General features: G+C 40.8%; 1 protein-coding gene across 1 annotated transcript; it reads left to right on the forward strand.

The window, feature by feature from the left end:
* The first annotated feature begins 1,847 nt into the window (after positions 1 to 1,847).
* Positions 1,848 to 7,672, forward strand: LOC103465276 (keratin, type I cytoskeletal 47 kDa-like). Its single transcript, XM_008409932.2, has 9 exons — positions 1,848 to 2,099; positions 3,093 to 3,218; positions 4,662 to 4,744; positions 4,854 to 5,010; positions 5,095 to 5,256; positions 5,354 to 5,479; positions 6,855 to 7,081; positions 7,172 to 7,209; positions 7,317 to 7,672. Exons 1-9 carry the CDS (start codon positions 1,848 to 1,850, stop codon positions 7,421 to 7,423), a joined length of 1,278 nt encoding a protein of 425 aa, XP_008408154.1. The 3' UTR covers positions 7,424 to 7,672.
* The last annotated feature ends 4,952 nt before the right edge of the window (positions 7,673 to 12,624 follow it).

Genomic DNA, 12,624 nt, shown 5'->3' on the forward strand with positions numbered 1-12,624 from the left:
TTTCACTGTTGCTTTTAGATTGTTAGATAAAATATCCGGACGGTCGTCTCAGAAATATGTCAGCCAGCCGTATGTCTGGCCAAAAGCGGATCCGTGACCTCGACGTGGCAAACTGTGCGGACGAGCAGGTGCTGCATCGCGCTCACGTCCACCTGCTCACTTTTCAGTTCCCGCCAGGAGCAAAACCAAAAGAAACCTAAGAAAAAAAAAAACATCTGACTGGCCTTATTTTGGTGCAAGCTGGACTTACTGCAGGGACGAATGAAACATTAAATTTTTCATTCATTTAATTTTCCCCATTTAATTTCATTATATTCGTTAATAAATTCTGACTTTTATTTCTATTTTAGCTACAATCCCACTAAAACTAGCCGGTTCCGGATCTGGATGCTTTTTGCCCTCTTGTCAGCTGAGCAGCTCGTCCTTCAGTTTGCTCCTGGCGGGCTGCATTTCTCCCTAAAGGAGAGCTGCTTCAGGGTCACACCTGAAGAGATTTCATCCTGAAAAAGAGTCCAGCTGTGGTAAAAGAGTCCAGCTGTGGTAAAAGTGTCCAGCTGTCCCCTCAGGTCCAAACATTCAGCCGTTCACAAGCACAGATCATCTGAGAACTCTCCATTGAGATCTCAGGTAAAAGACAGCAAGAGTTTAGCACCTGCACTCATAAAACTTTATACACTTTGTCATACAGCAACTATAGACTATATGATGAACCAACACAAGGTTGTTTATAACTACGAGTCAAATTCTGATTAGTGTGGCGCGCATTTGTATTCAGTAATTTGTAGAACTGTCTATTGCTGCAATTAAAGATGCAGCTCTTTTGGATTGAATCGCTCTACATCAGATTTACAGACTGAAATGTTTTTATCTCTCATTAGCTGCCATGTCTCGAGATTTCACTTTAATGTCCGTTAAAGACTCAACTCTTCCCCGGTTGTTGACGGACTGAGTATGAGATGCTTTATATTTAGAAGTCCTCACTTTTTTAAAAATTGTTTTTATTCATTTATTTTTCCACAGTTTTAAACTAGTTGCTGCTGGTGGTGTAACTGTGAAGCCATTCGATCAACCTTTGTGAACATTGATCATGTCCAAAGCTCAGGATCTTGTTTTATATCCTGACTAAACTTTTCTGCAGTTTTCTCCCTGACCTTTTTGCTGCGTGTCTTGATCTTCATGATGCTGCTCGTTCTCTAATGTTCACCAACAAACATCCGAGTCCTCCACGCAACATTTGGATTTATACTGAGATGAAATCACACACACTGGACTCTGCTGAGGTGAGCTGGTTGCACTGGATTTTATTTAATAGTCATGTCAAAGTGAAGGAGTCTCAGTGCAATTCATCCTTCCACTTTCAGTCTTTCACATCAAATTTTCACATAAAATTGCATTTAAATGCCCTGGAGTTTGTTCTTATATTAAGAAGTAAATCGTACTGATATGCAGAGAAAAATTATTCATGACGACAGCACTGGGTGTTTTGCTTCCTCATCTGATATTATCTCCTGCTACATTTCAGGAGTAGCAGCATCTGAACCACCCAGAGCCCTTCATGTATGTCCTATGCACTAGCATATAGCTGGATATCGGATTTGAGCCGCAGAACAAGACGATTTAACCTGTTTGACACAAACGTGCCCTCCCCACCCCTCACGCCCATTTACTTGTAAATCTCTATTATGCTATGTGCATACCTCACGTTGTCATGCTGTGGGCCCTGATGCTATCGCGTCTCTATAAAGGCCCCAGCTGTCCACAGCAGAGTCAGTCCAGTCCTTCATGCAGGCCTGCACCTCCTCCAGCTCCTCCAGAGCCTCCTCCACCTCCTCCAGTTCAGCAGCATAATGTCTGTGCCTTTCACCCAACAGGGCTTCAGCTCCAGCTCCCTGGGAGGCTGGATGCTGGACTCCCCCTGCATTGTTCCTCAGAGATACTCACACAGCATGTATGGAGGAGCCGGCTGCTTCAGGACGCGCATCTCCCAGGGGTTATACTTCAACTCCTCGTGCTCTGCAGGCGGCGACTGGCCCGCGTCTAATGGAGGCAAGTTCACCATGCAGAACCTCAACGACCGTCTGGCCTGCTACCTGGAGAAGGTGAGACCCATTCGCTCCGAAGCTTGAGATGCAACATTTAACAGCGTAGCTGAAGCTCATTCATACATTTGAGATGGTTCTTTAAATCCCGGGGTCTGAGAAATTTCCTTTATTTCAGCTTCAAGTTTGAAACATGGCAACCAACGGTTTCTGTTGATGTTGGATCATCTGTTCATGCTTTCCTCCAGCAGAAGCTCTCATCAGTAATGTAATCAGAAAATTGCATAGACTTTTAAATTTGGTTTTAAAACATAAAAGTTTCATTGATCCACATGTCGTTTTTTTGTTCATTATTTTTTTAATCTAAAAAAGAGGGTTCCAATTCTAGCTCTCAATGTAATTGAAAATGCAAAAAAGATGATTTGTTTATTTTTCTTTGCCAAATTTAATGCAACAAAACATTTATCACTTCCATTAGTTGTCCTCGTGATTTTAGTGCCTTCGTTTTCTCTAAAGTCAAATCTCACATCACTGTCAAAAAGAATCGGCGCCTCCTGCTGTTATGAAGGTCACAGGAAAACATTTCTGCTTATCCAATTTTTACCAGCAAAAAGAGAGTAATTCACAGAAAAAAAGTCTACTTTTTCTTTTAGCCATTTCTGATGAGCACAGCCTGCACAGACACAAGCTGTTAAACAGCATAAATCGACTTTCAAAGGGACAAATCTTAATCTCAACGATTAAAGAAAACCTCGAAAATCATCATTTTATATTGACATTTCAGAAGAAAATTGCTGGGTTTTTTTGTAAGATTTGAAAGTTGCCCTTTTGCCTAAACATGTCTTTCATCACAAACAGAAATCAGAGAAGGTCTTCACTAAGGAACAGATCAAATTGTGTTAAATACTGTCATCGATTTTGTATATTTTGTATTGAACAGACTAATTAAATGATTGGACTCTGTGTTTCTTGATGAACTGACTGATCCGGTTCGTGTGTGTGTGTGTGTGTGTGCGTGTGTGTGGGGGGGGTGCGTGTGTGTGTGTGTTATAGGTGCGCTCTCTGGAGAACAAGAACAGGGAGCTGCAGCTTAACATTGATGAGTTTCGTGTGAAGACCACATACATCACCAAAGACTATGCAAACTACTTTTCCATCATCAGTGACCTGAAAAAAAAGGTACTGCTCTCACTTCACTTCCTCCTCTTGCATCATGGATTTAAATGTAGAAGAATCACAGCACATAATGTTAGTCTATCAATCTCTCTCAAACTGGGGTAAGCAGACCACTGGTGGTCCGCGGGCTCCCTCTGGTGGTCCGCGAGGTACTACATCTGAACGACCGTTTTGTCGTGACGTCAGCTCAAAGTGCGATGCTCCAGCTAGCTTACCAAAGGATTGCGTTAAAAATAATGATGGAAAACTGGCTTAAAACCGGGTCACTCAAAAGAAAAGCTGCAGATACCGATAGAAATAAAACAGCTCCAGTTATATTATATGATCAGAGGAAGCTGATAGCTGCTGATGAGAGTTGATGTGTCGTTCACTATCGATTGGATTCCTTTGATCGATTAGCGGTAGGAATCGGTCAGTTAGTAAGAACTGTTCTTTGTTTTTTACGACTTTCCTTGGTAATAAATGATGCTCTGCTTTTATTTAAAAATATGAAGTTAAATAAATACAATAAATAAATACAATAAATAAATACAATTGATATAAATAGGTTAATTACAGAAAATGATTTTTTTTCTGTTAAAGCAACTCAAGGCTATTTTTCTTTAATTGTACTTCTAAATCACAAATAACTCTTATATGTTATTAATGTAACACTGAATAGTAAATAACTTCTTTTTTAAAATCTCCATGTGTTTGACATCATTGGTTTCAGAAACTGTAAATAACTCAAAATGCCCAAGTAGATGGGGTCATGGTCATGGCTTTGTCGTGGTCAGTCACACTCACCAAACAGCAGCTCTCTTCTCACTAGGATGAACAAAAAAACCACCAATAAGTGAGCTAAGAGACTAATATTTTAATTTCAGGTAGCATTATATACCACGATGTGTTATTATCGCGGGGCAGTTTTAGGTTAGGTGGTCCGTGACTGTAAAGCTCTCGTCTTCTGGACAGCACTAAATAACACCAACTTCAAGAATTGACAAGAATTACTGTGAAGTTGCAATACTGCAAGACCTCATGCCATGATATCCAGTCGGGAGCTTTTCAGGAGCCAAGACGTTCATTTGCAGTTTGACTCTTGTTAAAATATTTCTGACTGCGACGTTTTCAGCACAGAGTTTTTATAATAAATTACAGCTGAGAGCATCTTTCCACTGATATTATCCTCTATTCGTGTTATATTATAACACCAGGCAATTTACCATTTGTTTCCAGCCCAGATTCAGACTTCCAGTTTTAGTGCAAAGATGACAGATTTCATGTTTTAGCTTCAGCTTTGTTTAATAAGGCGTCTATGGGGCTGATTTGACCACATCCAAACGATGTGGCTGTGAAATTTTCTTCCTGTCAAAAACTTTGCCAGCTGATCATGCTGAGTGAAGAGGATCGGCTCAATCATGGGCTGATCCCGGGGCTTAAAGGTTTTATTTTCCTTCCTTTCAGATTACAAGGAGCTGTTCAGAGAACCAGAACTTGCTACTGCAGATTGAAAGCTCCAGACTGGCAGCTGAAGACTTCAAAATGAAGTAAGTTGGAGCTTAAAGAATATTAGTTCAGCAAATTTATTAAAGTTCAGATGAGTGAGACTCTGGGATGCCAGAAGGTCTGACAAGAGGGTGTTTATGTGGCGCGTAGGTCTGAGATGGAGATAAACATGAGGACGACGGTGGAGGCCGACTTGCTTGATGTGCGGAGGTTCCGAGATGGGCTGACCCTCACCATGAGCTCCCTGGAGTTGACCCTGGAGGGGCTGAATGAGGAGCGGATCCCCATGGACAGAGAACACGACGAGGTGAGATCCACAGGCCGTCAACCCAAAGAGCGTCTGGAAAGGAGGACGTGGAGAATCGACAAAGCATTCTTTCTCCTGCTGCAGGAGATGGAGGAACGGCGACGGCGGGGCGCCGGGGAAGTGAAGGTGGAGGTGGACGACTCTGGCTCCTGCGACCTGGAGAAGGTCCTGGCGGAGATGAGGGAGCAGTACGAAATCATGATAAAGAACAACAAGAAGGAGATCGAGAAGTGGTACCAGAAGAACGTGAGTCGGTGGGGAATACCAGACAACTTCAGATGCATAAAACAGAATGAAACACAGTGTTTTTTTTTTTTGCTATTATTTGCTTATTTAAAAAAAGATAAAAGCTCTTGAAGAAAAAATCCGCATCTTCACGACGGAGGTGGAGACGCACCGCTCTGAGATCTCGGTGCTGAAGAGGAGCTACCAGTCTCTGGAGATAACCCGCCAGTCTCTGTGCACCGAGGTGAGCCGCAGATGGTGGAACCGATTAGACAAACACGCCCCGCTTTAAAAGATAAAACCTTTGCTTTGTTTTGTTTCATCTCAAAGCAACAGAAACACACCCTGATGGAAAATGTGACAAAGTTAAAACTCATGGTGATAATTTCTCTCGATATTAAAGATTAACCGCATGAAACTTTCCGTTTAAAACATGTCATGTTAGTCAGGAGCCACAAACATCTCAATTAAATTTACAGTCAAAGTCATAATGAGCTGATAATATGCATTTTTATGCTTTTAATAATGTTGAAGCCTTCATGAGCCAACAGCTAGCAACAAGAATCTGATTGCTTAGGATAACTGTGTATTTTCTCTTACCCTCAAAACTGTAAAATTACGCACGCAGACGCACACCTCCAGTAAAATTACTTTGGCTAGTATTGTTTCAGTATAGTTCAGTTTAAAAGCTTCATTTAGTTGTTTTGACCAAACAGTTCAATCTTAGTTTCCTCTGACTAAAACACTTTTCGACATGTGAGGTTAAGATTGACCGTAAAGGGGTCTGATTTGGAGCGCGGGCTTCTTTCTTCCTCAGCACTCGCTTATTTCAGGTAATGAATTGCTTCACTGGTAGACTTCAGCCCGGTGGTTCCCGTGTTGATCCCAAACGATTTCATTTTACCTGAGAGTGAAGGTTTGGGTACCAGAGGAGAACCGCATGTCCCAACAGGACAATGATCCCAAAACCACCAAAACTGGTTTGCAACAAACAAAACAAACCATCATTAAGCTTCTGGAGTAATCCTCCTAAAACCCCCATCATCTGTTGTGATGTAAAGCAAAATCTGTGCCAAAAACATCAAACAGTTTAAAGGAGATCTGTTTCTGCTGCCATAAATCCAGCTGGGGTTTTACCAAGAGAATAACCTTTGGGTTTGGGAGCTTGTTTGTGTCATTTTGACTGCGTGTGGATCAATATATGTTCAAACATGTGCTCCTTATTCTTGTTTTTAATGGTCATGGTGTGAAATTATTCCACACTGGAAGAAATACAGTTAAAAAAAAAAAAAAAGCCTCAAATCTACACAACAGTCTTGCTCACGATGGGTCGATGTCAACTTCAGTTTTGGTCAAAGATCTAAACCAAATTGTGATGGCAAGAGTATTTTGCAAACTACCAAACAGCATGTTGACTAAAACTACACGTGTACTAAAAGTTGCTTTGGCTTGGGAAGAACTAGCCTGAGGCAAATACTCCATCAGATTTATCTCCAGTGTTTCAGCAACAATAATCAGCCAAAAAGGAAAATAACAGTCTGTTAAAATCCAGAAAGCATCACAAGTCTCCAGCCTGGATCGAAACCCTTTCTCACATCCCCTCCTGCCTGGTCCTGCAGATTGAGTGCTGGCAGCAGAACATCTGTGCGGTGAACAAGCAGACTTCTGCTCAGCTCAGCTGCCATCAGTCGGTCATCACCGCTCTGGAGACGAAGCTGCAGCAGATGAAGGCGTGTATAACCGAGCACCGGATCAAGCACGACACGGTGCTGGAGCTAAAGACCAGGCTGGAGGGCGAGATCGCCGAGTACAGGAGGCTGCTGGAAGGAGAGGGATGTGAACATAAGTGAGACATGTTTACCCAAAACTTGATCAGAGAACCTGTTCACAGGAGTATTTATATGCTTTATCATAACTTATTTAACTTCTTTCACAGGGCTCTGGTCATCAAGCAAGTGACAGAGGAAGTTGCAGGTAAGAATCTCAACCCTTCACCCTTTTAGTCCTGATGCTTTTGTATTGAAATGGCTGACATTTTCTCATCTTCTTACATCTGATTGACTTTTTACTCCCTTTTGCAGAGCAAAAACCCCACATCGAGAAGAGAGTGAAGATCATCGTGGAGGAACTTGTTGATGGCCAAGTTGTGTCCTCCTCTGTTGACATTCAAGTGCATGATGTTGAGTAGTACGCCTGCCTGCCTCCTCTAAAACCTGCTGACTTAGTGATTTACCTGTGATTTTTTGCTGGCCACAGGTTCTTTTTGGTGTTTTGGATTTGTCATGATATATGCAGCAAACTTGATGTATGTGCTGGTCTTTATGCTCTGCTTTTGGAAAAATGGGAACCTAAAAATAATAAGCGACTTCAAAAATCCAGTTGTGAACAAACAGAATGTGAATCTGGGATCAAATAAATGTCCATCATTTTGATCATAGTTCAGACTCATGCCCCTCTGTCAGTTAATCATAGTAACTAAAGATAAAACATATAATAATACTGCAAAAGTTTTATAAACCCAAAGTAGATGATATCTTCAGAGAACATAAATTTCGCTTTGATGTAATGCAAGTTATGACCACCAGGTGTCTCTGTTGTCTCCGAGAAGACGGTCTGGCACAGCTTCACGTTGCATAACCTGAATTTGCTAAAATGGAAACAGATTTTTTTTTTTCTCTTCCCAAATATGATTAGCTTGATTTACTGGCAGTAAGTTAATTATCTGTTGGATTCGTAAAACTGAAGCTTTATTACCGGTGGCATTTCAAAAGTCCCGGAGGAAACGAAGCCAACGCTGGAAATGATTTGACAGAATCACGCAGGGGGAACATTTTTTTTTTTTTTTTGCTTTAGTAAATGGATCATACAAAGAAGCTTACAGTACTCTAAGAGCTGAAATTATGGGTCATTCTGGAGACATCAAAGATTTCTTGTCAGAGTGGAGTTGAATGAGGCAGAGCGCTGGGATTAGTGCAGTAATTCACTGGTAAAAGTGACTCAGTGGTTTGAGGTCCGCCTCCCCTTCGCTGCTTTTGTGCGGCTGCTTTCTTTGCTGAATCTGTTTGGAATCAGCGCTGTCATCCATAATCCTCTGTCAAAACGTCAAGTTTACGTAACAATAAAGGTGAAACTCGTTCACATCGATTGTTCAGTTAGTTGTTAACCAACCTGTGCTGAAGCAGAGGAACTCATCCTTATTTTACCTGCAAAAAAAAAAAAAAAAAGAAAAAAAAAGATGTTTTAAAGCGTTAGGTTGACTACGGCGGTCACTGGCGCAAGTAGGGGTGGGCTGGTGGTGCTGGAGCCCTTTAGGGGAGCTAAACTACTAAGCACTTTACACAAAACATAACATTATTTAAGAAAACAGATACCATCAAATCAATTAAGTTGCAGGAAGATTGCAGAACCCACATTGTAACTTGTTTAAATTAACCACAACCCAGAGTTAGTAGCATGAGAAGTTTGAACAGCACTTCACCTTTATTTGTTAAGGGCAAATCCAGAATAAACACCATTTCAAGTATGCAATCAGAAAGAACACCCTGCATGATAAGATGTTCTCTGTTTCTAAAGTGATTCAACTTCACGTGTGCAAGAATTGTGCACACGTGCCCACTTCACCATGTCATGAAAACTGGGAAAAAGTAGAGAAATACTAAGTAGACACCAAACCCTAAAAGTATTCAAACGGGGTGTACTTCCTTTGCTGTTTTTACCGCATGTGTTAAAACATGTGGTTTTAACACACATGTTTTAAAACCACATGTGGTTTTGAATTGTGCACTTGCACAATTCAAGTGCAAGTCTACTCAGACTTGCACTTGAATTGAATAAATCCAGATTTATTCAATTCAAGTGCAGTCAGATTTAAATCCTGTATAATTGCATGCAGTCCTGTTTAATCCACTTACTAATTATAAATGTGCAGGTCAGTGAAAAACATCTAAAGCAAACCTGCATGCTACATTAAATCTCTAGATCCCTCAGCTCAACAATCTGCCTCTCAAGCTTCTTTAACGTATACAAGCAGCAAAAAGCAGCTTAAATTCGCTGAAACTAATTGGGATATTTTTGATGTCCTCTTTGATTTTTTATTTATTTTTTTACCACATTGAATCCATCTGAGACTACCTCCTCCGGACAGCCTCTGCACCGTTACTCTGGTCTCCATTTTAGTTGTTTGCTGCTTCTCATCGACACAAGCAAGCCACACAAAACTGATGCAAAAAATAAAATAAAAAACACCCTCAAACACAAAACTATGGTTGGAGCATCTCTAATTTCAAAGTGTTTCCTCCTGGTGTGAAAACTGTAAAAACAACTGGCTGCCTGAAGACATGTTTTTTTTTTTTTTTTTTTTTTGCTATAGAGGATTTACAATCAAGCTAACCAGAACGAGGTATTTCACATTTGTGTTCAGGTCCTCAGGAAATAAAATCTCTCCGTCACGTCAGTTTACCCGCAGCTACCTCTATCATTACCACGACACCGCACAAGCCCGCTTTTTATGGCTTTTACAATTATTCTTTTTTTTTTTTTTTTTAATTGGAAATAATCAACTTTAATTTTCAAAGATGGGAGCTGTAACTTTCCAGATTGTGAAATCTCTGCAGCCTTCGCATGAAAACTTAAAGGGAGGTGTGGTCACTCCCTGCAGGGCACCAGAAGACACTCATGCAGGAAGCAGAGCGTGCAACAAAACACAAAGACACCAGATTACTGCCAAAAAAAATACCTGACTGGGCTGTGAGTCATCTTGGCACTGACTCTCACCTTCACAATAAGTAGAGAGATACTGTTTTATATTGGCCCACACAGAAGGGATCCACGCCCAGGTAAAGGCCGGTGGGCTTATCTATCATGCTTCTGCACATTACACACAACATAACATTATGTTAAACAAAGTTTCATGACAAGCAGGGGGGAAGGCTCTATCCGCACTTTCTACTCAGACTTGAATCTGCTTTTTTGCATCATGAGAAGTCACCGGAGCGTGCAGCGCAAGGCAAATGTGTGACAAGGAATTACGCATGATCTTCTTGCCTCAACCGCAAACTGATCTCCAACTTATGCGCAATAATAACCCACTTAAGGAGCCATAAATTAGGTTGAATCTGCGGTGAGGTTTGGATTGTTCCAGCAAGCGAAAAGCTGATTGCTTCATTCAGCAAAACGGAGCGAGCAAATACAAAGCTTCCAAACTGTTCACACAAAAACCACAACCACACCTTGGCTTATCCCCGCACATACCGACGCCATCAATCACTCGGCGAGAGTCGAAACAATGGCTTCACTGTGACTGGACGAAAGGTGAGCGTGTGCAGGAATGAACAGCGTTAAAAATGAGTTGGACGTTTTAAGATAAAACAAAGAACAAGACAAACAGAGAGCAGGTGAATACGGTGTTATTAATCCTTATTTACACGTGCATTTTCCTCTGTTTGCTGGCGTGTAGCTCCATAAATCTCAGGGATTATCCAGACCTTAAAGGGTTCACGTTGCGCGGTGGGAAAGGTCTGTACTTCTGGGACTTGGGAGGTTGTTTTGTTCGTGCAGAAGAAATACAATACAACAAATTTAATAAAAACGGCATGCATTCTTGTTTCTTGAGTTGGTTTTAATGTTTTTGCTTTTCGTCTTTGGCAGAGGTTGCAGCAAAAGGTGGCTCTACAAAGTTTTTGTTATGCTTTTGGATTTAAAATTTTAGTGAAAACATTGCGGTTTGTGGTTGTAACTTGAGAAAATACGACATAGGAATGCAATACAATGCTATTGATATAAACAAAGCATGTAAATCATAATTTGTCCCCGTTATAAATATCCTTGCCAACAATTCAGGTTTGGTCATCCATTGTCTACACAGGCACATGCTTGCAGGGGGAGCGGGTATCTGTCTTGAGCTGTCATTGGGTGCAAAGTGAAACACATCCAGGTTGGTCGCAGCTCTGTTGATCTCTGGCCAATGAAAGCACAGAAACTAATTTCTGTACACGGCGTCCCGAATGTTCTCTTTAGTGCTTTGTCTTTCCTTCTGGCTGCTGATGCTCATGTTTAATTACGGGACACAGAGATCCTCTCACGTTACCTTGTTATGATTACTTACCCAGGGCAACAACGCAACCACAAGCTGCAAACATTTCCGGATCGTCGTTTTGCCCCGCGGCAGTGATGTGAGCTGTTCTGTTTGGATAGTTTGTGCAGGTCACATCATGCCAAAATGCCAGCGCTTTCTCAGACAGAGCTGTCCTGTAGCAACACATTTACAATTCCTCTGCCTGATCTACACTCACAATGTTACCAGCAAAATATGGAGACAACATGCAAACTTATTGTCCTTAGACATAAGCTTTTTTGTCTCAGAATGTGAGAGATCGTGGAAGCTAAATGCAGTCAATCTTTGACAAATTGATCATTTTTCCAATTGTGACGGCTCACCAGTTAATCTTTTGATGGTAAAACAAAGCAACCAGAGTCTGAAAAGTGTTTGAGCTGAGTCTGCCAAGATGTTAGACAAGGAAGAGTCTCACATCGGACATTTTTGAAACTCATAAAACTATTCACCTGCATGTCTCCGATTCGAATCTGTTTGATTGAGGGTGTTGGTGACATCTAGCATGTGTTTTCAGTGAACTTGAAATGGTAGATAAGAATTTCATACATACAATAAATCGCAGCTGCTGATGTTGTGATTATGGCTTTTGAAGAAAACAGTGATATGGCTGATAAGTATCACTACAAATGATTTGTTGGAATTATTTGAAGGAAATAAAAGACATCAATGTGGGTTTTTTTTTTACATTTTTTTTATTGCTAAGCATTTTCTGTTTGGACAGTCACTCTGATTAGACAAATATACTAAACCAGCTCAGATTAGGTCTGAGCTACTGAATCCCCTGATGGCAAAGTCTTACCTGGATACTATGTTTTGATGAATAATACACAAAAAAAAGAAGATAAATAGCTTTAATTAAAATTATATTCATGTCAATTTTGATCTTCAAGTTGTGGAACTGATTGCCCCTCCATCTGCTAGGGCAACAGCAAGCAGGCTTTTAATGTAACATAAATACAAATACAAGCACTTATGTGATCTTTCAAATGAAATAACCATGTTGCACGTATGCACAATAAACCATGTTTATTAATACACAATAAACAATGATGCAAACAGTGACACACAGAAAATGCTGAGTAATTACGTTCAGATTCACATGAACATTTGCTCAGACATTGCGGAAAGAATCTAATGTCTCCAATCTATGAAGTCTGTTTCTTTAAATGCAAAATCGATCTACTCAAATAAGAGCAGCAATAGTTCATAATATTAGTCAAGTAAAAGGAAAAAGTGCAGTGCAGTAAAACTCCCACAAGTACTTTTGTTACCAAAAC

The sequence above is a fragment of the Poecilia reticulata genome, chromosome 1 (genome assembly GCF_904066995.2).
Source record: "Poecilia reticulata chromosome 1, P_reticulata-male-v2, whole genome shotgun sequence".
Classification (NCBI taxonomy): domain Eukaryota; kingdom Metazoa; phylum Chordata; class Actinopteri; order Cyprinodontiformes; family Poeciliidae; genus Poecilia; species Poecilia reticulata.

Bases quoted from the DNA above. Each gene is read 5' to 3' on its own strand.
- LOC103465276 (XM_008409932.2), top strand. From the start codon at position 1,848: ATGTCTGTGCCTTTCACCCAACAGGGCTTCAGCTCCAGCTCCCTGGGA. The intron at 5,480-6,854 runs GTGAGCCGCAGA...CTGGTCCTGCAG, and splicing joins GCCAGTCTCTGTGCACCGAG to ATTGAGTGCTGGCAGCAGAA. The intron at 7,082-7,171 runs GTGAGACATGTT...CTTCTTTCACAG, and splicing joins GGAGAGGGATGTGAACATAA to GGCTCTGGTCATCAAGCAAG.